We start from the raw sequence: 27,524 nt of genomic DNA on the forward strand, positions 1-27,524 counted from the left end.
AGTGTCTGCCTTCGTTAGAGTAAAGAGAATGTCATCTGCGTACAGGGCCTGTTTATATTCCTTGTTCCCTATCTTTATGCCAGACATTTTAGTGTTCTGTCTAACCTTTTGGGCAAGAACTTCAATGGAGATGGCAAATAGCAGCGGCGAGAGCGGACATCCCTGCCGCGTACCGTTGCTAATGTCGAATCTATTCGAGAGCATGCCATTCACCCTAACCCTAGCGTTTGGCCTAGAGTATAATGCCATTGTCATGTTTGAGAATTCCCTAGGTATTCCCATCTCGCACATTGCGTGGCGGAGAAAGAGCCAGCCCACCCTATCAAAGGCCTTCTCCGCGTTGGCGGAGAAGAGCACCATAGGGATGTTAGAGACTTTAGCATAGTTGATGAGCTGTATTACCTTGGAGGTGTTGTCCCTTGCTTCTCTTTTGGGAATAAAACCAACTTGATCATTGCTAATAAGCTCGGATATGAATTTGTTAAGCCTGTTAGCAAGAATTTTGGCTAGGATTTTAATACCATGGTTGATAAGGGAGATGGGCCTAAAATTGCCCGGGCTAGTTGCTGGCTTTCCGGGCTTAGCAATTACAGTAATGAGAGCCTCCAGTAATGACTCCGTTAGTGTCGGGTCCTCTCGAAGTTTGTTAAAAAGATATTGCATATGTGTTGAAAGAGTTCCCTGATACATTTTGTAATATTTAGAGGTGAGACCATCAGGGCCAGGGCTTTTGCCTGACGGCATATCTTTGATGGCGAGTGATATCTCGTCAAGAGACATAGGTGCAGATAGGACATCCGCCGCTTTTTTGTCTAATTGTGGTAGTTTTAAGTCTGTGAGGTAGTTATTAATAGCCGCAGAGAGGCGAGACGTTTTATCTGATGAGTGATTATTATCTTTATTGTATAATTTACTATAAAAATCGCAAAAAGATGCAGCAATTTGAGAGCTTTCTCTGACAACTAAGCCCTCCGGTGTTATAAGAGAGTGAACAAACGTACTTAAACGTTTTCTGCGTAAGCTACGAGCTAAGATTTTACCAGGCTTATTGCCCCTCTCAAAATAATACTGTTTAAGAAGCAACGCGTTTCTCTGATGTACCTTTGTTAAATGGCTTCTAAGCGCGAATCTGGCTTCTGTCAATTTATTTTTAAGTTCTTGATTGGAAAGATCCCCTTTATGTTCCTTCTCTAAAGAGCTAATCGTTTTAAGCAGATCAGCGTGTGTTTCCCTAGAGACTCTGTTTAGCTTAGCTTTATGCTTGATAAATAACCCTCTAACCACTGATTTGTGTGCCTCCCATTCACTGAGGTGTGATGCAGTTGAGTGTGAGTTAAGCTCAAAGTACTCAGCCAATTGTTTCTGTATATCTGTGTAAATAAGGTGGTTATCCAGAAGGGTGTCATCTAGTCTCCAGAGTCTAGGGGAAACTGGGATGTCGGGCCAAAATATCTGACAAGAGACAGGGGCATGGTCAGACCATGTGATTGGACCAATAGAGCATGATGTCGTGATATTTAGTCCGAGAGAGTCAGTGAGTATGTGGTCAATTCTAGTGTAACAGTTATGAGGATTAGAATAGAATGTATAGTCTCTGTCGGAAGGATGAAGAGTCCTCCAAATGTCGTGTAAATTTAAACTATGTAGAGAGTTTTTAATAGATTTCAACGCAGTTTTGGGCGTGTTAGAGGAGCCCCTGGAGGAGTCCAGGGCTGGGTCAAGGGCAATATTGAGGTCCCCCGCTAAGTATGTAATTCCTTGCGCATGATCGAGGAGATTGGTTAGTTTTTTAAAAAAAAGAAGGTTGCGCTTGGTTAGGGGCATATGTGTTTAGAAATGTGATATGGTTACCATAGAGCGTGCCTATTAGCAGTAAGTATCGACCCTCAGGGTCTCTGTCTATGTGTGAGATTTGTATTGGGAGAGTTTTGTGAAATAACACCCCAACACTGGCTCTCTTATTCGGGCCAGAAGCAAAAAAAGCTGTGGGGTAATACGTGTTATGCCATTTAGGCTCCTTACCCTTTTGAAAATGCGTCTCCTGAATCATTATGATATGACTATTTAATTTGTTGAGCTCACGGAATGCGATAGATCGCTTTCCAGGGCTATTCAGCCCTTTAGCATTTATAGTGGTCAACTGTAATGCATGATCCTGGAATCTGCTTTTTTTTTTTGAGAACATGTTTGAGACAAAAAAAAAATTAAAAAAAAAAAATTAAAAATTAAAGGATAGAGGGAGGGAGAGAGGAGTAGAAAGACAAATGAATGTATAGATAAAGAGGTATAAATATCAAGTGTACTGTGAAGTATTAATGGTTTGCTACCACTGCGCTCAGAAGTTTGCAGCAGCGGAAGCCACTAGTTTTTCAGGGAAAGGAACTGAAAAAAGATTAGAGGTAGTAAACCCCTGTAGGCCTCTTTTGGATTAAAGTACATTAATGGTGATATTTGGCAAAAGGGAGGGGTTGGGAAGGAATCTAAGGGAACAGCCAAGAGGGTAATGACAAAGGTGTGCATCAGTGGAAAGGAAACATGTTAGGATAGTATCCCCAGAGTGAAGCGTGATCAATCTGGATGTAAACCTTACGCTAAATCCTAGTAGGGTCCTAATACAACATTATACTACACTCCCAAAATCGCTCACTATAGTTGTAGTTCTGAGGAGTATATCCTCATCATACAGAAAGAACACATGTAACACATATAGAGAATGAGGGCCTATAATATACATTCATAATCATAACCCAACTAGTATATAACTAGAGAACAAACAAGAAATTAACATTATAACATCATCAGTTTTTATAAAAAAAAATCATTTAAAGTGAACACCGATATTTTATGTTGTCGGATTTGAACTCTAATTTCATGCCTCCCATGATCACATCTAGTAACAAGGGTGGTCTCCCCTGGCTTTATTGTATGAGTTTGTGTAAACCGGGGCAATTTTAGTTATAAGTTGCCACCGTAACTAGGGACATAAATATCTCCTCTCACATATAGTAGGAGGATAAAATCAAAATGATATATATACCATATTGAGTATAACATTATGACCATGGGGGTTAAACAGGGAGAGTCCCGAAGTATATAACAGAAAAAACTCTCATAACATTTACTTAGTGTATCAACAAGTAATGGTTTAAAATTATACATCTTAGGGCTACGGGGTACAAAGACATGAGTGCTTATGGTGATTTTGATCTAAGGTTAGCTAAGAGAGCAAATCTGATACCTTGGAAGGGTTTACCCCGAGGGCCCAATAAAAATCCCCTAAGTGGGGCAACCTAATTACTGGAGAAAAACATTTAAGAACAGTTATTGTAAATATTTTATGCTAGCCAACATTACTCTTTCCCCCCCCCCCCCCATATTACCCATAAGGCAGCTAGGACGATGAAAGAGGTCAGCACCATATTAGCTGAGCAAGAGTCTCCTCCTGGCGACCAGGGCGGATTGGTCACAATGTTTCACTCTCTCTCCTGTCAGAAAGTGACCATGTCAGCTGACAAGCAGAAAAAGGGGACGGTATCAAGTACTGAAGATCATCTCTAGACGGCTAGGTGTCCATCATGTGTCCAGCTGTTGCTCCCATGAGGAAGAGGAAGCACAGGGGGTAGTCCCGTCAGGGCCTCCTGTTGGGTCAGCGTTGTTATAGGGTAGTCCCGATAGTTCTTTGAAAAATCCTTGAGGGTCCATATTAGGACAATAGATAACTGTCTTATTTTGATGTGTAGCTATTAATGATACCGGAAAACCCCATCTGTATAGGATACCGTTTTTCTTTAGATAGGAGGTGATGTGTGCCAATTCCCTCCTCTTCTGCAAGGTCACTGGTGAGAGGTCTGAGAAGATTTGTATTTCCTCCCCGGCATGAAGAATGGGATGCTGCTTTCTAGCGCATTTCAATATTTCCTCTTTATCTTTGTAGCTGAGGAATTTGGCTATAATGTCCCTGGGGGGGGGGGGGGGCTTTGGGTGGCGGTTTGGGCCGTAGAGCTCTGTGGGCCCTCTCAATAGGGATCTCAGCAGCCGATGGGTTATTTTTGATTACCCTGAACAGGGCTTGGAGGTACCCCTCCGAGACGCCTCGTATTCTCAGATTGTTACGGCGGCAGCGATTGTCCAAGTCCTCCAGTTTCTCTGAAAGAAAGTGAACCTTTTCAGCCTGATTTTGTAGTTCAATATCCTGGCTTTGTAGTTTAGAGGAGGTAGATGCGCGAGTGGTGTCCAGTGCAACAACCCTGTGATCCAGGGTGCTAAGATCTTTGCGAAGATCGCCAAAGAGAGTCCTCATTTCCTCATTTCCTGGAGGATTCCTTGTATGTCCTCCTTAGACGAGAGATTCTGTATATCCTCCTTAGCTACATACGCAGTGTGTAATGTTGCGTCCTGATGCCCCATAGTCAACTCTCCCACCTGGCTACTCGCCATGTCTTCTGTTGTGTTATCAGGTCTTAGCTCTGCCGGTTTCAGATAGTGATTGAGTGTTTTAGAGACGTGTGGCTTGCCCGCCTTATTTTGTTTCTTATTAGGCATCACATCTATTATACAGGTGGTGATTAGACCCAGCTGTATTATATATCGATGTTACACCTCAATAACCTCGTAGTGTATTCCCAAAGAAGTATATAGCACTTTATACTAAGAGTCTATAGGAAACAAGAGGTACTGGTATGAGTCAGGCTAAAGTATGTAAATATTAGCACCACAATACCCTATATTTGCTGCGGTATTAAATTCTCCTGCGATCCACAACACAGCAAGCAATATTAGATTTTTTTTTTCCCTTTTCAGCTCACCAGCCCTGCCACTTTCACTCTGTACTGCGGTGCTTCATTTTTAGTCTGCCCAAGGCGAGGCAAGAGAGCTCACACAGGGATCCGTTAAGACCGCAAAAAGAATGCACCGGGAGTGGCTTTAACATTCACCTACAGCACTTCTCAACACTCACCGCGCAATCCGTTCCCGGAGTGAGTATGCGGAGACAATGGAGCCGTAATTATCTGCATACCACGTGGCACCTATGCTCATGTGTGTGGCTTCCAGGAAAGTCTCCTCGCCGTTTCCAAGATAAACCCGATTCAGGTATCTCCTGCCCTGTCGAGTTCTCTAACTCCTGTCCAGCTCTGTAAGGGCTTGCGGTCCTCTCTATGTTGGTCGCCTGGTACGCTCCAGCTCCGGAGGTCTGTCAAAGATCACACTGAGGTTTTTTCCCCAAGGCAGTACCCGCCCCGATCTTACATGCAAGGCCTTTCAGCTCGGTTTGGCTATAGTCCGGTAAGGAGATCTCGGGCAAAACTCATGAGAGCTCTCACGGTGGTTTATAACTATAATCCTCTTGGTTTAGAAGGAATAGGGAAGGGAAAATTGCCAGAAATAGACGTTAAGCCTACATGGGAATAAGGACCCCTTCTAATGTGCGGCCATCATCCTGCGTGGCCAGGCTCCACCCCTGGAATTGCCATTTTTTTAGTGTTAAAAGCCGTAACGCAACACTTTAAATCTAGCTGATAGTTATTTATAGGGTTAAATCATTTCAGAATCTGAGTTTTCTAACTGTGAAGATTATACTATAGATCACTCACCTGCAGAGACATCTGATGGCTGAATATTCTGTACAAGTTCTCCTTGTGCTCCCGTGTCTAGATTTTCATCATTGTGACCTGTTAGTTCTAATGAAGAATAAAATTAGTTTTTTGGTCAAATGGATTTAAAGTGATTTTCATCACTATGACCTGTTAGTTATAATAAAGATACAATCAATTCATTTTGTTAAATTGATATGAAACAATTTTTTTGCATCTAAAAACACATATCTTAAAATGTATTAAATTTTTTTAAGAACAAAAACAAAAGCATCTGTTTGTTACTTTTTTACATATAAAATATTAACATAAATAAATTAATGTTAACATATAAATTGATATGAAATTAATTTAACATTACTCTCTCTTACCCATTTAAGGCCTAGATTACGAGTGGAGCGTTGGTATTATAAGAAAGGCACAATGCAAACTCGACCTTGTGTTTGCATTCCATGGAAGCTTTGCGCTCACGAGAGCGCACTTCCATAGGCTCCAATGGAAGCCTTGCTCTCATGCTGTGAGACACGGCAGAGAACCCAGTGCAGCAAAGGGGGTAAGTCGGGCAGTGAATATATATATATATATATATATATATATATATATATACACTCCAAATCAGTGCACTCTCACTTGCCAACCCAAACACAGACCAGGGTGCTTAACAAAATATTCAATCTGGATAAGGATAAGCACTCACTGGATTTAAACACAACAAATTATTTATAATAATTTGTTGTGTTTAAATCCAGTGAGTGCTTATCCTTATCCAGAATATATATATATATATATATATATACATATACATTTATATGTGTATATACACATTAACACACATATATATATGTATATATATATATATATATATATATATATATATACACACATATACATATATATATATATATATATATATATATATATATATATATATATATATATATATATACATATACACACACAAATCTAGATAGGCCAGAAAGCTTGTTTTTCCCACAGAAAACCTCTGAATTACATTGTTTCCAATGCAGCAAAGGATTCTGGGTAAGATATGCAAATTAGGTTCACAATGACACACCTTTTTACTTCAAGTCTGCTTTTCAGCAGATTCCCTTTACGCCAAAGTATCGCTGTTCACACAGCTTATAAACTTAGCTAGGGTTAGTGCAGTGATTCATAACCATCCCAGGACAGACTGTTTCGTAGGGTTTTCTGTGGGAAAAAACAAGCCTTCTGGCCTGTCTAGATTTGTTGAACTACACAATGAGTTATTTTCTCTATATTTTGTGCGTAGTGGAGGATTTTAAACTCACCTCTTACCTCCCCCTAATTTTAAATGTTGTTGTATTTTGCCGGAATCAACTTCACCCAGCAGTAACTCTGAAACAGTCTGTCCTGGGATGGTTATGAATCACTGCACTAACCCTAGCTAAATTTATAAGCTGTGTGAACAGTGATACTTTGGCGTAAAGGGAATCTGCTGAAAAGCAGACTTGAAGTAAAAAGGTGTGTCATTGTGAACCTAATTTGCATATCTTACCCAGAATCCTTTGCTGCATTGGAAACAATGTAATTCAGAGGTTTTCTGTGGGAAAAACAAGCCTTCTGCCTTGTCTAGATTTGTTAATGAACTACACAATTAGTTACTTTTTATTTTTTTCTTGTCTCTCTCTCTCTCTCATAAAAAAATTCATTAAGGGGGGAGATAAAAAACTGAAATTAAAATCCTCCATGTCTCAAAATTAAATCAATTTAAATATTTGCATAGGAAATTAGCACATCTAGGCAAGTATCCCCGCTTGCTTTTTCCCAGAAATACCTAATATACAATGTTACCGTTGCACAATTGTATATTAGGTATATTAGGTATTTCTGGGAAAAAGCGAGCAGGGAATCTTGCCTAGATGTGCTAATTTCCTATGCAAATATTTACATTGATTTAATTTTGAGACATGGAGGATTTTAATTTCAGATTTTTTATCTCCCCCCTTAATTTTAATGGATTTTGGTTTAGCCTTGAAAATAGCTTTACCAATGCAGCAACCAGAAATCTATCTCCTACTGATGAGTTCCAAAAAGAACGAAACAGGCTGTATAGTGAGTTATTTCTGGTTTGCTGTAATAATCCTGTTAAAAGGTTAGCTGTGTTAAAACAGTATTTTAAAGCAAAAAAACTGAGAATTTGCATATCTAATTTACATATCTTACCCAGTGTTCCCTTGTGCAATGGTAACATTGTATATTAGGTATTTCTGGGAAAAATCTTGCCTAGATGTGCTAATTTCCTATGCAAATATTTACATTGATATATATATATTTATAGGAATAACACAGTCCCCATAGACCGCAATTTAAAGGCACTTTTCAGTGCTGTTTTATTTTTTCTATCACCCCACATTCTCACATTTTAACCCTTTCACCCAATAAGACAAATATATATATATATATGTCTTTCAGTGCTTTGCCTATCGTACTGCATGACATATATATATATATATATATATGTCTGAGCTTCAGATAGCTACAGCACTCTCGGCTAATAAGTTACAGCCGAGAGATGGAGCTCTAGGCATCTGCCGCATATGGAGCTGGAGCGCAATCGTTATTCCGGCTACATACGAGGGCAGATGCCTCATCGTGAAACAGAAAGTGATTAGGTGCGCCTGTTTCACCTCAAACGGAAGTATCCCAGTCTAAAAATTCAGTTTGCTGTTTTTTTTAACAGATTTTTTCTCTTATTACTTGCTTATCGCTATTGAGACACAAATTAGATTCAGGCAACATATATTAATATATATCTTTCAATATTTACTTAAAGGGATAATCCAGCCAAAATTGGTCTCCACATGGATGCATTTCAGTTTTGAATAAAAGCATTTTTGTAACATACATGTATTAGCAAAAATGCTACTAATTAAAGCTATAGCTGTTTCAAAAGTGTATTTAAGTATGCCCCGTGCACCAGCATTCTAAACACAGCACTTGCTCAGAGAGCCTAAGGTGCTTGCACCATCTGGTAATGACTCAATTTGATAATTGCAGACATGATATACAATCCCCATTTCTATGAGCAGCTGCACTATTTAAAATGCAGGTGCACTGAGAATATCTAGCTATGCTTCACATGCAGAGAAAAATATTAACACTAAAACAGTGATAACTTTTACTAGAAGCATTTTTGCCAATACATGTATATTGCAAATATGTTTCTATACAAAGATTTAATTAATCTACGTGCATTTAAATTTTGACCGGGATGTCCCTTTAACCCCTTAATGACCACAGCACTTTTCCATTTTCTGTCCGTTTGGGACCAAGGCTATTTTTACATTTCTGCGGTGTTTGTGTTTAGCTGTAATTTTCCTCTTACTCATTTACTGTACCCACACATATTATATACCGTTTTTCTCGCCATTAAATGGACTTTCTAAAGATACCATTATTTTCATCATATCTTATCATTTACTATAAAAAAAAATATAAAATATGAGGAAAAAATTGAAAAAAACACACTTTTTCTAACTATGACCCCCAAAATCTGTTACACATCTACAACTACCAAAAAACACCCGTGCTAAATAGTTTCTAAATTTTGTCCTGAGTTTAGAAATACCCAATGTTTACATGTTCTTTGCTTTTTTTGTAAGTTATAGGGCCATAAATACAATTAGCACTTTGCTATTTCCAAACCATTATTTTTCAAAATTAGCGCTAGTTACATTAGAACACTAATATCTTTCAGGAATCTCTGAATATCCATTGACATGTATATATTTTTTTTTAGTAGACATCCCAAAGTATTCATCTAGGCCCATTTTGGTATATTTCATGCCACCATTTCACCGCCAAATGCGATTAAATACAAAAAAATCGTTCACTTTTTTACTAATTTTTTCACAAACTTTTGGTTTCTCACTGAAATTATTTACAAACAGCTTGTGTAATTATGGCTTAAATGGTTGTAAATTCTTCTCTGGGATCCCCTTTGTTCAGAAATAGCAGACATATATGGCTTTGGCGTTGCTTTTTAGTAATTAGAAGGCTGCTAAATGCCACTGCGCACTACACGTGTATTATGCCCAGCAGTGAAGGGGTTAATTATGGAGCATGTAGGGAGCCTTTAGGGATAATTTTAGCTTTAGTGTAGTGTAGTAGACAACCCCTAGTATTGATCTAGGCCAATTTTGGTATATTTCATGCCACCATTTCACCGCCAAATGCGATCAAATTAAAAAAAAACGTTAAATTTTTCACAATTTTAGGTTTCTCACTGAAATCATTTACAAACAGCTTGTGCAATTATGGCACAAATGGTTGTAAATGCTTCTCTGGGATCCCCTTTGTTCAGAAATAGCAGACATATATGGCTTTGGCGTTGCTTTTTTGGTAATTAGAAGGCCGCCAAATGCCGCTGCATTTCACACGTGTATTATGGCTAGCAGTGAAGGGGTTAATTATCTAGCTTGTAGGGAGCTTGCAGGGTTAATTTTAGCTTTAGTGTAGAGCTCAGCCTCCCACCTGAAACATGAGACCCCCTGATCGCTCCCAAACAGCTCTCTTCCCTCCCCCACCCCACAATTGTCCCCGCCATCTTAAGTACTGGCAGAAACTCTGCCAGTACTAAAATTAAAGCTATATTTGGGCTTTTTTTGTGTGTTTTTATAGCATATTTACATATGCTGCTGTGCAGGATCCCCCCTTAGCTCCCAGCCTCACTGATCCTCCACCAAACAGCTCTCTAACCCTCCCCCTCTGCCTTAATGGGCGCCATCTTGGGTACTGGCAGCTGTCTGCCAGTACCCAGTGTAGTAAAAAAAATGTGCCTTTTTATTTTTTTAAATGACCTTTTCTGTAGTGTAGCTTCCCCCCCCAAGATCAACCCCCCACCCCTTCCAGGTCCCTTAGCTGTTTATTTACAGCTTTAAAAACTTTTTTTTTTTTTACTTTTCCCAGTTTATTTTTCTGTAGTGCAGCGGTTCCCTCCCGCTCCGTGCACGCGCCCGCCCGCCCGCCGCCCCCCGTGCACGCGCGCGCGCGCTCCCGCCCATCCCGCCCCCCTCCACTCCATTCGGCACATCGATGGCCGACCACCTGCCTCCCAGACTTGCTCCCACCCACCAACGATACCGGCCACCGATGTCCGGTGCAGAGAGGGCCACAGAGTGGCTCTCTCTGCATCGGATGGCCATGGGGGGTTATTGCAGGATGCCTCGATATCGAGGCATCACTGCAATAACCGGAAAGCAGCTGGAAGCGTGCAGGATCGCTTCCAGCTGCTTTCCAGACCAAGGACGTACGCCACACGTCCTCGGTCATTAACTGTCTTTTTTTTGAGGACGTGTGGCGTACGTCCTTGGTCATTAAGGGGTTAATAATCAGATCACGTAAAATTACAAAATATATTCTAAAACTTGATAAATACACACGCGTGAACACAAATTTTGAATGTCCAAGAGATTCAGAAAAAATGCCCGGGGCTTTCTATCCTTTAGATTTAAAAACAGAAACACTAAGCATGGATCCCTTATCCGACCATATTCTGATGAGATACAGTTTGTCAATTTAAGCAATTAACTATAAATGCTATGTTCGTAAAATGGTACCTTTAACCGGTATCAGCTGTAATTCTTTAGCACTCTTGGCAGCTCAGACCTTAATGTACTTTTTCTCTGTGTCTGAAAGCGTGAGTTGTGTGAAGGCGTCCAGCTCCCACACCACAGGCAATAGTCATGTGACTTTAGGGTGTGTGTACTGGTATCGTGCTCCTATGCTCACAGCTACGCTGGCTCCATTTAGTGGAACTGTGACTTCTTTCCTTTACGTTCTACTACGCGTTTCAGCTGCTACTGCAGCTTTTCTCAAGCACTATACTGCTTGAGAAATTTCCGGAACGCTCGCTGTAGCATTAACCAGCCACTTGTAATGGCTGGTTATTTATCATGCAAATTTTGCCTGTTTATAGGCGCACGATAAATTAGCACTCCACTTGAAATCTAGCCCAAAATGTGTTTTTATTATTTGGAAATTAATGATGTCTGTCACCTCTGTAGTGTATGTACATTTACTGAGTGAGATATTTTATTGCTATTTATTATTATTATTGTTTATTTAAAGCGTCAACATTTTACGCAGCGATATACAATGGTATATTACAATCATAAGGATATACAATGGTATATTACAATCATAAGGGTATAATACAATAAAAAACGTATGAGACATTATGTAAGACTATACACTGTACATTACTACACTTATATTGACAACCATAAGTAAAAGTAGAGCAGTCTTACCTAAACTCTCGTTGTCTGGGATCTCTATACTACTTAGTGTTTGGTGAGGTTCCATCATGACGTCCTTGTAAAGCTCATTGTGTCCTTCTATATACTTCCATTCTTCCATAGAGAAATACACAGCAAAATCATCACACTTTATAGGTACCTGAAACACACACAACTGATTCAGCACTGACACAGGGAATGGTTCTGCTACACACTTTTACTGACAGAGCCAGAATAATGTCACTGAGAACATGCAGAGACACAGACAGAAGGTAGGAAATACACACAGGGCCAGATGGGTCAGTAAAGGGCATCACTGTACACTGACTCTGGTATAATGTCACATTACCCAGCAGTGCTGAGCCTCCTCTCAGCCTGTGACTGCTGCTGTTGGGGGATACCGAGGACATGCAGAGACACAGACAGAAGTTAGGAAAACACACACAGGACAAATTGGTCAGTAAAGGGAGACACTGTAACATAACTAATATAATGTTACATGAGCAGTACTCACCTCTCCACTCAGCCGGTGACTGTTACTTTGGTAGTGCCTCTTTTTCACAATAACATATTCCTATAAAGTATATAAGAGAAAAGCATCAGACTGTTTCCCTAGACAAACATTTCTACAGTTATTGTTTACTTCTAACTCTCTTTAAAAAAAAAAATATTTTGTCACAGTCCTGATCACCACAAAATAATGAATTACTTTGTGGGTCTTCTGTTGTTTGAAGATGCTGAAGTACATGAGTTTCAATAAAAAATTAAGGCATTGCAGTAATCAATTAATGTAAAATAGAACCTTGGGGGGGGGGGGGTCTGGTTTGGGAACTGTAGAGTTGAATCTTTGGGTGATAGGAGGTTTCTCGGATGCTGGGGTTTTGCAAGGTAGCCCATGATAACTAGTGTTTTATATTTTTGTGTTTTTGGACATTATACAGGGGGACCCTTAGGATCTGAAGGAAGTTTTTGCCACAGGGGTTATGTAGTTGGGGATGGGAGGGTAATGCAGCTAGGGGAGCTTGGGTGCTAGGGTTGTTTAATTTTCTAGTCAAGGTATGCACAGGGGCCCTGGGTGCTGGATGAAGTTTTGTAGTGAAAAAACCCTGGGTGTTGGGGGATCTTTTACAGTTGGTGGTTGTGCAGAAGTTCCTGGGTGCTGGGGGGTTTGTAAGAGAGGGTTGTGCAGGGGACCCCGTGTGCTTGGCAGTCTTTTACAGTTCATGGTTCTGCAGGGGTCCCTAGGTGCTGAGGACCATTTTAAACTGAACAGTGGATCATGGGTGCCGGGGTAGATTGTTTGATGGAGGGTTATGCAGGGGATCATGGGTGCTGGGTGAGGTTGTTGGATGGAGGGTTATGCAGGGGATCATGGGTGCTGGAGAAGGTTTAGTAGTGGAAGGTTTTGCAGGCAACTGTGGGCACCAGGGAGGTTTTACAGCGGATAGCTATGCAGGGGATGCTGGAGAGGTTTTACAGAGGAGGGTTGTACAGGGGATCATAAGTGCTGGGGAGGTTTTACAGTGTAGGGTAGTGCAGAGGACCCTGGGTGCTGGGGAAGTTTTTGTGGATGTAGGTTGTAAAAGTGAGTTAGCTGAAGTTAGGGTCAGTGAGATTGTCTGGGTGAATTGAACTGAGAACTAGTGAGATGGACTGGGTGAGCTGAAGTTAGGGTTAGCAAGAGGTCCTGGGTGAGATTAAAGGGACACGAAAACCAACATTTTTCTTTCAGGATTTAGGTAGAACATACAATTTTAAACAACATTCCAGTTTACTTCTATTGTTAAATTTGTTACATTCTCTTGGTATGCTTTGTTGAAGGAGCAGCAATGCACTACTGGTTTCTACCTGAACACATGGGTGAGCCAGTGACAATCAGTAAATATATGCAGCCACCAATCAGAAGTTAGAACTAAGGTACTTTGCTGCTCCTGAGCTTTCCTAGATAAACATTTCAGCAAAAGGATAACAAGAGAAGGAAGCAAATTAAATAATAGAAGTAAATTGGAAAGTTGTTTAAAATTGTATGCTCTATCTAAATCATGAATGTCTAATTATGACTTTACTGTCCCTTTAAGATAGGGTTAGGGAGATGGTCTGGTTCAGGTGAAGTTAGGGTTAGTGATATGGTCTGGGTCAGGTGAAGTTAGGGTTAGTGAGATGGTCTGGGTGAGATGAAGTTAGTGTTAGGGAGATGGACTGGGTGAAATGAAGTTAGGGTTAGTGAGCTAGTCTGGGTGAGATGAAGTTAGGGTTAGTGAGATTGTCTGGGTGAGATGAAGTTAGGGTTAGTGAATGGTCTGGGTGAGATGAAGTTAGGGTTAGTGAGATTGTCTGGGTGAGATGAAGTTAGGGTTAGTGAGATGGTCTGGGAGAGATGAAGTTAGTGTTAGTGAGCTGGTCTGGGTGAAATGAAGTTAGGGTTAGTGAGCTGGTCTGGGTGAGATGAAGTTAGGGTTAGTGAGCTGGTCTGGGTGAGATGAAGTTAGGGTTAGTGAGATGGTCTGGGTGAGATGAAGTTAGGGTTAGTGAATGGTCTGGGTGAAATTAAGTTAGTGTTAGTGAGATGGTCTGGGTGAGATGAAGTTAGAGTTAGTGAATGGTCTGGGTGAGATGAAGTTAGGGTTAGTGAATGGTCTGGGTGAGATGAAGTTAGGGTTAGTGAGATGGTCTGGGTGAGATGAAGTTAGAGTTAGTGAGATGGTTTGGGTGGGATGAAGTTAGGGTTAATGAGATAGTCTGGGTGAGATGAAGTTAGGGTTAGTCAATGGTCTGGGTGAGATGAAGTTACGTTTAGTGAGATGGTCTGGGTGAGATGAAGTTAGGGTTAGTGAATGGTCTGGGTGAGATGAAGTTAGGTTTAGTGAGATGGTCTGGGTGAGATGAAGTTAGGGTTAGTGAATGGTCTGGGTGAGATGAAGTTAGGTTTAGTGAGATGGTCTGGGGGGGATGAAGTTAGGGTTAGTGAATGGTCTGGGTGAGATGAAGTTAGGTTTAGTGAGATGGTCTGGGTGAGATGAAGTTAGGGTTAGTGAATGGTCTGGGTGAGATGAAGTTAAGTTTAGTGAGATGGTCTGGGTGAGATGAAGTTAGGTTTAGTGAATGGTCTGGGTGAGATGAAGTTAGGGTTAGTGAATGGTCTGGGTGAGATGAAGTTAGGTTTAGTGAGATGGTCTGTGTAATGTTAGTGAGCTGTTCTGGATGAGGGGAAGTTAGGATTAGTTCAATGGTATGGGGGAGATAAAGTTAGGATTAATGAAATGGTCTGGGTCAGATGAAATTAGGGTCAGTGAGATGGTCTGGTGTATCAGAAGCAGCACAGTAAATAGGACCAGTGTCACATGACATTCCACAGCATCTCTCACCTCTCCCGTCAGCAGGCAGATGATGCCCAGGGCCTGACTCAGGAACTGCTCTGCCATCTGCTTCCTGTATTTGTTCATCTTGTTTATTGTCAGTGAACGAGTCCGAGGCTATAAAATTTGACACCTGCGAGAAGAAAGGAAGATGCCAAAAATGAGAGATGGGAAATAATCAGAGCCCTTCATGTATTTATATTATGGTCAAGAGATGATTATGTGACATTAAACATGTTTATTTCACTTATGCACAGTATAATACTACACATGTGACCATGTATAGAAGATAACACATAACACAACAATCATTATATAGCATGTTGGCCACACATTATGGGATGACATATTTATTTACTATTGAGCTCATGAGAAGCAAGAGAAGGGTGACTATATAGGAATATGCAATTATCTGATATATCAGGAAGCAGATATAAAACAATAAGTGCAACGGTTCCCTGGTTACCAGTCATCCTGTAATTTATGGGATTATCCCAAATTGTGAGCTCTGTCCTACTGCCCCTCAATCTTTCATCTGCTATTTATGACCAAACCAGAATTTGCCCCTTAAAGGGACAGTCAACACCAGAATTTTTGTTGTTTTAAAAGACAGATAATCCCTTAATTACCCATTCCCCAATTTTGCATAACCAACACAGTTATAATAATACATGTTTACCTCTATAATTACCTTGTATCTAAGTCTCTGTAGACTGCCCCTTATTTCAGTTCTTTTGACAGACTTGCATTTTAGCCAATCAGTGCTCACTCCTCGGTAAATTCACGTGTATTAGCTCAATGTTATCTATATGAAACACATGAACTAACGCCATCTAGTGGTAAAAAACTATCAAAATACATTTAGATTAGAGACGGCCTTCAAGGTCTAAGAAATTAGCATATGAACCTCCTAGGTTTAGCTTTCAACTAAGAATTACCAAGAGAACAAAGCAAAATTGGTTATAAAAGAAAATTGGAAAGTTGTTTAAAATTGCATGCCCTATTTGAATCATGAAAGTTTTTTTGGAAATTGACTGACATAACCACCATACTCCCTTAACCCCTTAGTGACCTCAGCACTTTTAAATTTTCTTACCGTTTGGGACCAGGGCTATTTTTACATATCTGCAGTGTTTGTGTTTAGCTGTAATTTTCCTCTTACTTATTTACTGTACCCACACATATTATATACCGTTTTTCTCGCCATTAAATGGACTATCTAAAGATACCATTATTTTCATCATATCTTATAATTTACTATAATTTTTTTTATAAAATATGATGAAAAAATGGAAAAAAAAAAACAACACTTTTTCTAACTTTGACCCCCAAAATGTGTTACACGTCTACAACCACCAAAAAACACCCATGCTAAATAGTTTCTAAATTTTGTCCTGAGTTTAGAAATACCCAATGTTTACATGTTCTTTGCTTTATTTGCAAGTTACAGGGCAATAAGTATAAGTAGCACTTTGCTATTTCCAAAACATTTTTTTTACATTGGAACACTGATATCTGTCAGGAATCCCTGAATATCCCTTGACATGTATATATATATTTTTTTTAGTAGACAACCCAAAGTATTGATCTAGACTCATTTTGGTATATTCCATGCCACCATTTCACCGCCAAATCAAATTAAAAAAAAAATTGTTCACTTTTCACAAACTTTAGGTCTCTCACTGAAATTATTTACAAACAGCTTGTGCAAGTATGGCACACATGGTTGTAAATGCTTCTCTGGGATCCCCTTTGTTCAGAAATAGCAGACATATATGGCTTTGGCATTGCTTTTTGGCTAATTAGAAGGCTGCTAAATGCTGCTGCGCACCACACGTGTATTATGCCCAGAGAGGATAATTAGGTAGCTTGTAGGGTTAATTTTAGCTTTAGTGTAGTGTATTTGACAACAAAATGCGATCAAATAAAAAAAATCATTAACTTTTTCACAATTTTAGGTTGCTCCCTTAAATTATTTACAAACAGTTAGAGCAATGATGGTGCAAATGGTTGTAAATACTTCTCTGAGATCCCCTTTGTTCAGAAATAGCAGATATATATGGCTTTGGCATTGCTTTTTGGTAATTAGAAGGCCGGTAAATGCCGCTGCGCACCACACTTGTATTATGCCCAGCAGTGAAGGGGTTAATTAGGTAGTTTGAAGGGTTAATTTTAGCTTTAGTGTAGAGCGCAGCCTCCCACCTGATCCCTCCCTGACCCCCCTCAAACAGCTTCCTTCCCTCCCCCACCCCACAATTGTCCCTGCCATCTTAAAGTGAAGGTAAACTTTGGTGAATGAAAGCCCATTTAAAAAAAATACTATTAAAAACAGGGGCACTTTCATTCATCAAAGTTTACAAAGCAGCCGTTTTGTTAAAAAAAATACATTTTTTTCTTTTCACAGCTAGAGCAGCTTCCCCCCAGCTAGAGCAGCTTCCCCCCAGCTAGAGATCCTCTATTCACAATTCAGCAATGACTAATCCAGCTTCCTCCCATTACTGAGGCCATGCTGTGATTGGAGGAAGCTGGATTAGTCATTGCTGACGTGTGAATAGAGGATCTCTAGGTGGGGGAATCTGCTCTGGCTGTGAAAAGAAAAAAAGGTATTTTTTTTTTAACAAAACGGCTGCTTTGTAAACTTTGATGAATGAAAGTGCCCCTGTTTTTAATAGTATTTTTAAAAAATGGGATTTCATTCACCAAAGTTTACCTTCACTTTAAGTACTGGCAGAATCTCTGTCAGTACTAAAATAAAATGCTTTTTTTTCATATATATTCTGCAATGTAGGATCCCCCTAAGCCCCCAACCTCCCTGATCCCCCCCAAACAGCTCTCTAACCCTCCCCCCTCTACCTATTTGTCGCCATCTTGGGTACTGGAAGCTGTCTGCCAGTACCCAGTTTGCTACAAAATGTTATTTTTTTTAAATTAAACACCCCATTTTTCTGTAGTGTAGCTGTCCCCCTCAATACACTCCCCACCTCCCCCTTCCAGATCCATTTCCCAAACATTTATTTCCCCCCTCCCTCACCCTCCATGAAGATTTATCACAGTAGCGAGCGGGCGCGCATGCATGAGGGGCACTCCTGATCCGGAACTCATCTGCAGAGATGGACCACCCACCCGCCTCCCTCGTATCCCTCTCACGCCACCAAAGATCAGCACCATCGCTGGCCCTCTGCATCAGTTGCCTAAAAAAGGGATATTGCACAACGCCTCAACATCGAGGCATCGCTGCAATACCCTGAAAGTATCTGGAAGCAATCACGATCGCTTCCAGTGCTTGAAACCCCAGAGGATGTGACAGGCACGTGCTTGGTCTTTAACTGACACCCATTTTAGGATGTGCCTGACACGTCATCGGTCGCCAAGGGGTTAAAGGGACAGTCTAGTCCAAAATAAACTTTCACAATTTAGATAGGGCATGTAATATTAAACAATTTTCCAATTTACTTTTATCACCAAGTTTGCTTTGTTCTCTTGGTATTCTTAGTTGAAAGTTAAACCTAGGAGGTTCATATGATAATTTCTTAGACCTTGAAGGCTGCCTCTTTTCTGAATGCATCTTGACAGTTTTTCACCACTAGAGGGTGTTAGTTCATGTGTGTCATATAGATAACACTATGCTCCTGCACGTGGAGTTACCAAGGAGCCAGCAATGATTGGCTAAAATGCAAGTCTGTCAAAAGCAATGAAATAAGTGGGCAGTTTGCAGAAGCTTAGATACAAGATAATCACAGAGGTATAAAGTATAATAACCGTGTTTGTTATGCAAAACTAGGGAATAGGTTATAAAGGGACAATTCTGGTCTAGACTGTCCCTTTAATCATAGGATAAAATGACAAATTATAAGAGGCTGCTTAAAGGGATAGAAAAGTCAAAATTAAACTTGCATGATTCCGATAGACCATGTAATTTTAAGACATTTTTTAATTCACTTATATTTTCAAATGTGCTTTGTTCTCTTGGTATTCCTTGTTGAAATAGAATATGCACATATCCTACACTAGTGGGAGCTAGCTATGTGTCTTGTGATTGGCTAACTAGATGTGTTCAGCTAGCTGCAGTAGTGCAATGCTGTTCCTTCAGAAAAGGAGAACAAGAAAATGAAGCACATTTGATAATAGAAGTACATTGGAAAGTTGTTTAAAATGTTATGTTCTATCTAAATCAAAAGGAAATGTTGGGGTTTCCTATCCCTTTAAGTTAAGACACAACAAATACTGGGCACCAAAGTCACAACAACTAGAAAATGAAAAAATGCCAGGGAATAAGTTCTGGAGAGTTGCCATACTACATGTGCTTTAAGACTGGTCATTATATCTACTGCCCTCTGAACAGCTGTGCATGTGCTTCTGTTACTTTCATATAATGATTTATATAAATATATATATATAGTATTGCTCTGTGATGTTGTTTCCTCTTTATATTTAGTTAAAGGGACAGTCTACTTGAAAGTTGTAATTGTTTAAAAAGATAGAAAATCCCTAGGGCTTAGGTGCACTGAGACTGCCTCTTTTTACAAGCTTATATTTTAGCCAATTATGGCTGGTTCCTGCATAACTCCACAGGATTGAGCACAGTGTTATCTATATGGCACACATGCACTAGTACTGTCTCGCTGTAAAAAGCTTTAGTTTTCACATTTATTAATGCCATTTAGAGAGGCATAAATGGTTAATAATAGCAATAATAATAATAATATCATTATCTATTAATAATAAACATAATTTATTTGGAACTTTTTCCCAGTTATGTCACATCCTGTAAGGGGCCACCATGCAGAATGACTTCCTGTGACCCCATCATGTTCCCACTCCCTAAAATACTGCTTACTCATTGTACTAGCTCCCCTTTGCCTCTAACCCCTGTCCCTCTACAGTCTCTCAGCCCCTGTAATACTTTCAGCCCTCCTATGTCTCACACCTCAGCCCCCTGTACTGAGCCACTATCTCTTTATTAACACCACAGTCTATGTACAGGTTCTCAGCCCCTTCTGTCTCACACCCCAGCCCTCTCTGTCTCAAACCCCAGCCCCTGTACAGGTTCTCTGCCTCTCTCTTTCTCACACCCCAGTCTCTATACTGGTTCTCATTCACTCTTTGTCTCACACTTAAAGGGACAGTCAACCATAGAATTGTTATTGTTTTAAAAGATAGATAATCCCTTTATTACTCATTCCCCAGTTTTGCATAACCAACACAGTTATATTAATGTACTTTTTACCTTTGTGATTACCTTGTATCTAGGAACCTTCTTCCAGCCCCCTTATCACATGACTGTGACTGTTTATTATCTATTGTCTTAAATTTAGCATTGTATTGTGCTAGATCTTAAATAACTTTCTGTGCCTGAACACAGTGTTATCTATATGGCCCACGTGTACTTTCTGTCTCTTTGTGTTGAAAAGAGATTTAAAAAGCATGTGATAAGAGGCAGCCCTCAAAGGCTTAGAAATTAGCATATGAGCCTACCTATGTTTAGTTTAAACTAAGAATACCAAGAGAAAAAAGCAAATTTGATGATAAAAGTAAATTGGAAAGTCGATTAAAATTAAAAGTCCTATCTGAATAATGAAAGTTTAATTTATACTTGACTGTCCCTTTAAAGGGACAGTATACTGTAAAATAGTTTTTCCCTTAATGTGTTGCCAATTAGTTTTTTACCCGTTGCAGAGTATAAAATGTATGAGAATTTGCTTTTTAAAATGTATTTGTGTATACGAATTAGCTGGTTTTGTGTTTTGAAGCCGCAACCTAATAAAATGGGTTGAGCGTGTAGGTATAATTAGATCTCATTACTTTATCACACTATGTACATATAACTGTCCATAAACCAATCACCAACACTTGGAGAGACCAATGAAAAATTAACATTGTATTACCTTATCAATTCTATATCCCACTGGGCGTGTAATTTCTTCTGCTGGCTGTGTTTACACAGCTTATTTATAGCTTGGTCCTAAGGCTAAAAACTTTCAGAATAGGTGGGGATACCACTGGCTAATTCAACTATTTCAAATGCCAATACAAGGGTAAAGGAAATATTTGTAAAACATTTAATACAATCCAGCAGGTAAAGTGGATCATTGGGAACAAATTTAAGGGGAGAAATGTTTTGAGTAAACTGTCCCTTTAAGCCTCAGTGCAAGTTATCAGCCCCCTCTGTCTCGCATCCCAGCCCCTGTACAGACACTTAGCCCCCTCTGTCTCACTTTCCAGTCCCTGCACTGTAAAAAACCACAGTCCCTGTACAGACCCTCAGCCCCCCCCCCCCTTCCTTTTGTCTCACACCCCCAGCCCCTGTAGACTCGCAGTCCCCTAAAAAAAAGCGAGGATGTAGCATGGGGCTGCGTTTGAGTGAAGCATAAGGAGTTCAGAGAGTGATTAGGGGCTGTGAGAAGGAGGCTTACATGGAATAGTCAAGTACAAACATACACAGCTAGGTATTTAATATTACAGATATGTTCCCTCCCCATAAGTTCCCTAAGTATCTCATATAAATATAGCCCCATGCCCAGTACTGTAACTGTATACACAGATATATACTATTATATTATATTGAAGAGATTCTCTCTGCCTCAAACACACACCACCCCCTCACCAATAACTTATATACTATAGAGATGATCTTCCTTGCGCGCACACTGTAATACTTTATATAAAGATATTGCCACACGCACGCGCTTACACTTACCTACGGAAACCCGTGGCAGCTTATGCCTAATAGGCTAAAGGACCAGTGATGTCACAGTAGCCTCTTCACCCTGTGGTCGCAATGGCCATGTGACATATGACATCACTGGTCCTTTGGCTGGATGGGAACTAGTTGCTACCGTTCTAGATTTCTACAAGAACAGTGCCCACTTTGTATACTGGTAAATACCTGTGTATACTGTACTAAAGAAGGTGTGTGCATGTGAGACTGTGTGTGTATATGTTCTTGAGACAGCAGTAACTTACTGGTGTGTGTGTATCAGAGGGAACCTCTCAATAATGGAGAGTGGGTTTTGTGTTTGAGAAAGAGGGAACCTCTTTATAATATTATAAATATGTATATAAGGGGGGGAGAATGCTGTGTATGTGAGGCAGATGGAACGTCTTTATAATATTATATATTTTATTTAATGAACGGGGGAATTGGGCTCTGTGTGTGAGGCAATTTGAACCACCCTACAATATTATATATCTGTATTTAAGGTACTGGGAGATGGGGCTGTGTGTGAGGGAACCTCTGCATTGTGTTAAATGTTTACATATAAGGTGCTGGTGGATGTGCTTTTAAGATCTATGGAACCTCCCTGTAGTTCTGTATATCTCTATATGAGGTATTATAGTAGGGGTGGTTATGTGAGGCAGATGTGGGCTGTGTGTGAGGGAACCTCTGCATTGTGTTAAATGTTTACATATAGGTGCTGGTGGGTGTGCTTTTAAGATCTATGGAACCTCCCTGTAGTTCTGTATATCTCTATATGAGGTATTATAGGAGGGGTGGTTATGTGAGGCAGATGGGGGCTGTGTGTGAGGCAGAGGAACCTCTCTAAAATATATATTTGTATATAAGTAACTGGGGGTTGTGTGTGTGAGGCAGATTAACCATTTAATGCCGCTATGCCGTTCTATTCCGTCATAATTACACTGGGCTTTAGAGCCGTTATGACAGAATAGAACCTCATAGCCAATAGCTGTCCTGAAGCCTACTGCGTTTCCTGGATTTGATCGTGGTCTGGAGGGCGTTCCTAGGGTTATAGGGACGCCCCCCAGACCCGATCCAATAATTGAAATCTCACGATTGCGTGATTTTAATTTGTCTACATCGGAACAACTGTAACACTTTAACCCTGGCAGGAAAGGGTTAACCTCTATAATTTATATCTGTATATAAGGTACTGTGGAGGGGGCTGTGTGTGTGAGGCAGAGGGAACCTTGCTATAGTGTCATGTATCTGTTTATAAGAAACGGGGGGGGGGGGGGTCTGTGTGTGAGGCAAAGGGAATCTTTCTATATTATATATCTGTATATAAGGTACTGGGGGTGGACCTTTAATTTTTTTAACCCCTTAATGACCACAGCACTTTTCCATTTTCTGTCCGTTTGGGACCAAGGCTGTTTTTACATCTTTGCAGTGTTTGTGTTTAGCTGTAATTTTCCTCTTACTTATTACTGTACCCACACATATTATATACCGTTTTTCTCGCCATTAAATGAACTTTCTAAAGATACCATTATTTTCATCATATCTTATAATTTACTATAAAAAATTTATAAAATATGAGGAATAAATGGAAAAAAAACACACTTTTTCTAACTTTGACCCCCAAAATCTGTTACACATCTACAACCACCAAAAAACACCCATGCTAAATAGTTTGTAAATTTTGTCCTGAGTTTAGAAATACCCAATGTTTACATGTTCTTTGCTTTTTTTGCAAGTTATAGGGCAATAAATTAAAGTAGCACTTTGCTATTTCCAAACCACTTTTTTTCAAAATTAGCGATAGTTACATTGGGACACTGATATCTTTCAGGAATCCCTGAATATCTCTTGACATGTATATATTTTTTTTTAGAAGACATCCCAAAGTATTGATCTAGGCCCATTTTGGTATATTTCATGCCACCATTTCACCGCCAAATGAGAGAAAAAAAAAATTGTTCACTTTTTCCCAATTTTTTTCCCCAAACTTTAGGTTTCTCACTGAAATTATTTACAAACACCTTGTGCAATTATGGCATAAATGGTTGTAAACGCTTCTCTCAGATTCCCTTTGTTCAGAATAGCAGACATATATGGCTTTGGCGTTTCTTTTTGGTAATTAGAAGGCTGCTAAATACCACTACGCACCACACGTGTATTATGCCCAGCAGTGAAGGAGTTAATTAGGAAGCATGTAGGGAGCTTCTAGGGTTAATTTTAGCTTTAGTATAGTAGACAACCCCAAGTATTGATCTAGGCCCATCTTGGTATATTTCATGCCACCATTTCACCGCCAAATGCGATCAAATGAAAAAAAAAAGTTAAATTTTTCGCAATTTTAGGTTTCCCACTGAAATTATTTACAAACAGCTTGTGCAATTATGGCACACATGGTTGTAAAAGCTTCTCTGGGATCCCCTTTGTTCAGAAATAGCAGACATATATGACTTTGGCGTTGTTTCTTGGTAATTAGAAGGCCGCTAAATGCAGCTGCGCACCACACGTGTATTATGCCCAGCAGTGAAGGGGTTAATTAGGGAACTTGTAGGGTTAATTTTAGCTTTAGTGTAGTAGACAACCCAAAGTATTGATCTAGGCCCATATTGGTATATTTCATGCCACCATTTCCCTTCCAAATGCGATCAAATAAAAAAAAAAAAAAGTTCACTTTTTCACAAACTTTAGGTTTCTCACTGAAATTATTTACAAACAGCTTGTGCAATTATGACACACATGGTTGTAAATGCTTCTATGGGATCCCCTTTGTTCAGAAATAGCAGACATATATGGCTTTGGCGTTGCTTTTTGGTAATTAGAAGGCCGCTAAATTCCACTGCGCATCACACGTGTATTATACCCAGCAGTGAAGGGGTTAATTATGTAGCTTGTAGGGAACTTGCAGGGTTAATTTTAGCTTTAGTGTAGAGATCAGCCTCCCACCTGACACATCACACCCCCTGATCCCTCCCAAACAGCTCTCTTCCCTCCCCCACCCCACAATTGTCCCCGCCATCTTAAATACTGGCAGAAAGTCTGCCAGTACTAAAATAAAAGGTATCTTTTTAAAATATATATATATATTTACATATGCTGATGTGTAGGATCCCCCCTTAGCCCCCAACCTCCCTGATCCCCCCCAAACAGCTCTAACCCTCCCCCTCTACCTTATTGGTAGCCATCTTGGGTACTGGCAGCTGTCTGCCAGTACCCAGTTTACAAAAAAAATGCTTTTTTTAAAAAAAAAAAAAAATTCTGTAGTGTAGCTTCCCCCCCAAAGACCAACCTCCCAGATCCCTTAGATGCTTTTTTTTTAAATTAAATCTAACCCCACTCTATCCCACTTTTATTAAAAAAAATCTATAGTGTAGCCGTTCCCACCCGCTTCCACCCCGTGCATGCGCGAGCCCCTGCCCCCGTGCACGCGCCTCTGTGCACGCCCCCCGTGATCCCGCCCACGATCCCGCCCCCCACAACGTCATAGGGCCCATCGATGGCCGCCCACCCGCCTTCCACATTGGCTCCCACCCACCAACGATAGCGGCCATCGATGTCCGGTGCAGAGAGGGCCACTCTGTGGCCCTCTCTGCATCGGATGGCCAAGGGGTGTTATTGCAGGATGCCTCGATATCGAGGCATCACTGCAATGACCGGAAAGCGGCTGGAAGCTATCAGGATTTCTTCCACCGCTTGAAACCCCTAAGGACGTGGTCGTTAACTGACTTTTTTTGTAGGACGTACCCTGTACGTCCTTGGTCGTTAAGGGGTTAAGCATTGCATGGGGGTGATAGAACAAATAACAAAAGGGCTAATTTATGTGTATGGACATGCAAGATATGTTTTTAGAGGATTGTCACCAATTTCGACCCATGCTTTCAAAAAGGTTCACCCCTTTTGTATACAGAAACAGCACTATTGTAATGTGTTGCGGGTTAGTAACTTATAAACCACTTAGACGTTTTTTTATTACACTGTTATCTGAGATTTAACCCATTGGATATTAGTGATACACACAGTGTAGCAGTGTGCTCAGCTGCTGACATACACTCAAATGCAAGTACAAACATTCTGACAATGAAGCAACTTGCCCATCTGTGACGCCAGAATTTTGATTAGTCTGAAATTGAAATTTAATTTTTATTTAATCCTTTTTTTTTTTTTTTAATAAACGTGATCTGATGCTAAGTGTGTTAACAAAAATGATGTGTTTGAAATATTTAGGAAATAATGACTCCCATGCTGTTTGTCACATACATATAGTAAAAAATTAATTTAACCCCTTAATGACCACAGCACTTTTCCATTTTCTGTCCGTTTGGGACCAGGGCTATTTTTACATTTCTGCAGTGTTTGTGTTTAGCTGTAATTTTCCTCTTACTCATTTACTGTACCCACACATATTATATACCGTTTTTCTCACCATTAAATGGACTTTCTAAAGATACCATTATTTTCATCATATCTTATAATTTACTATAAAAAAATATATAAAATATGAGGAAAAAAATGAAAAAAAACACACTTTTTCTAACTTTGACCCCCAAAATCTGTTACACATCTACAACCACCATAAAACACCAATGCTAAATAGTTTCTAAATTTTGTCCTGAGTTTAGAAATACCCAATGTTTACATGTTCTTTGCTTTTTTTGCAAGTTATAGGGCAATAAATACAAGTAGCACTTTGCTATTTCCAAACCACTTTTTTTTTTCAAACTTAGCGCTAGTTACATTGGGACACTAATATCTTTCAGGAATCCCTGAATATCCATTGACATGTATATATTTTTTTTTAGAAGACATCCCAAAGTATTGATCTAGGCCCATTTTGGTATATTTCATGCCACCATTTCACCGCCAAATGAGAGAAAAAAAAAATTGTTCACTTTTTCCCAATTTTTTTCCCCAAACTTTAGGTTTCTCACTGAAATTATTTACAAACACCTTGTGCAATTATGGCATAAATGGTTGTAAACGCTTCTCTCAGATTCCCTTTGTTCAGAATAGCAGACATATATGGCTTTGGCGTTTCTTTTTGGTAATTAGAAGGCTGCTAAATACCACTACGCACCACACGTGTATTATGCCCAGCAGTGAAGGAGTTAATTAGGAAGCATGTAGGGAGCTTCTAGGGTTAATTTTAGCTTTAGTATAGTAGACAACCCCAAGTATTGATCTAGGCCCATCTTGGTATATTTCATGCCACCATTTCACCGCCAAATGCGATCAAATGAAAAAAAAAAGTTAAATTTTTCGCAATTTTAGGTTTCCCACTGAAATTATTTACAAACAGCTTGTGCAATTATGGCACACATGGTTGTAAAAGCTTCTCTGGGATCCCCTTTGTTCAGAAATAGCAGACATATATGACTTTGGCGTTGTTTCTTGGTAATTAGAAGGCCGCTAAATGCAGCTGCGCACCACACGTGTATTATGCCCAGCAGTGAAGGGGTTAATTAGGGAACTTGTAGGGTTAATTTTAGCTTTAGTGTAGTAGACAACCCAAAGTATTGATCTAGGCCCATATTGGTATATTTCATGCCACCATTTCCCTTCCAAATGCGATCAAATAAAAAAAAAAAAAAGTTCACTTTTTCACAAACTT

At 39.8% G+C, this 27,524-nt stretch overlaps 2 protein-coding genes across 4 annotated transcripts in view; one reads left to right on the forward strand and one right to left on the reverse strand.

The window, feature by feature from the left end:
• LOC128656976 (gastrula zinc finger protein XlCGF66.1-like) overlaps positions 1 to 21,937 on the reverse strand; it is a 473,235-nt gene extending 451,298 nt beyond the window's left edge. For all 3 annotated transcript variants that reach the window (XM_053711182.1, XM_053711183.1, XM_053711181.1), the window contains exons 1-5: positions 21,923 to 21,937; positions 15,235 to 15,358; positions 12,384 to 12,443; positions 11,882 to 12,029; positions 5,592 to 5,678 (exon numbers count right to left, since the gene is read on the reverse strand). In XM_053711182.1, coding sequence (XP_053567157.1) covers positions 5,592 to 5,678; positions 11,882 to 12,029; positions 12,384 to 12,443; positions 15,235 to 15,312 — 373 coding nt within the window. In that variant the 5' untranslated portion in view covers positions 15,313 to 15,358; positions 21,923 to 21,937. The remainder of the gene's footprint in view (positions 1 to 5,591; positions 5,679 to 11,881; positions 12,030 to 12,383; positions 12,444 to 15,234; positions 15,359 to 21,922) is intronic.
• Positions 21,938 to 22,037: 100 nt separating this feature from the next.
• Positions 22,038 to 27,524, forward strand: part of LOC128656981 (oocyte zinc finger protein XlCOF6.1-like) — a 186,739-nt gene continuing 181,252 nt past the window's right edge. Inside the window, exon 1 of the mRNA XM_053711191.1 lies at positions 22,038 to 22,103. The gene's annotated coding sequence lies outside the window, so the exon portion shown is untranslated. The remainder of the gene's footprint in view (positions 22,104 to 27,524) is intronic.

This window comes from Bombina bombina, chromosome 4 (assembly GCF_027579735.1).
Source record: "Bombina bombina isolate aBomBom1 chromosome 4, aBomBom1.pri, whole genome shotgun sequence".
Classification (NCBI taxonomy): Eukaryota; Metazoa; Chordata; class Amphibia; order Anura; family Bombinatoridae; genus Bombina; species Bombina bombina.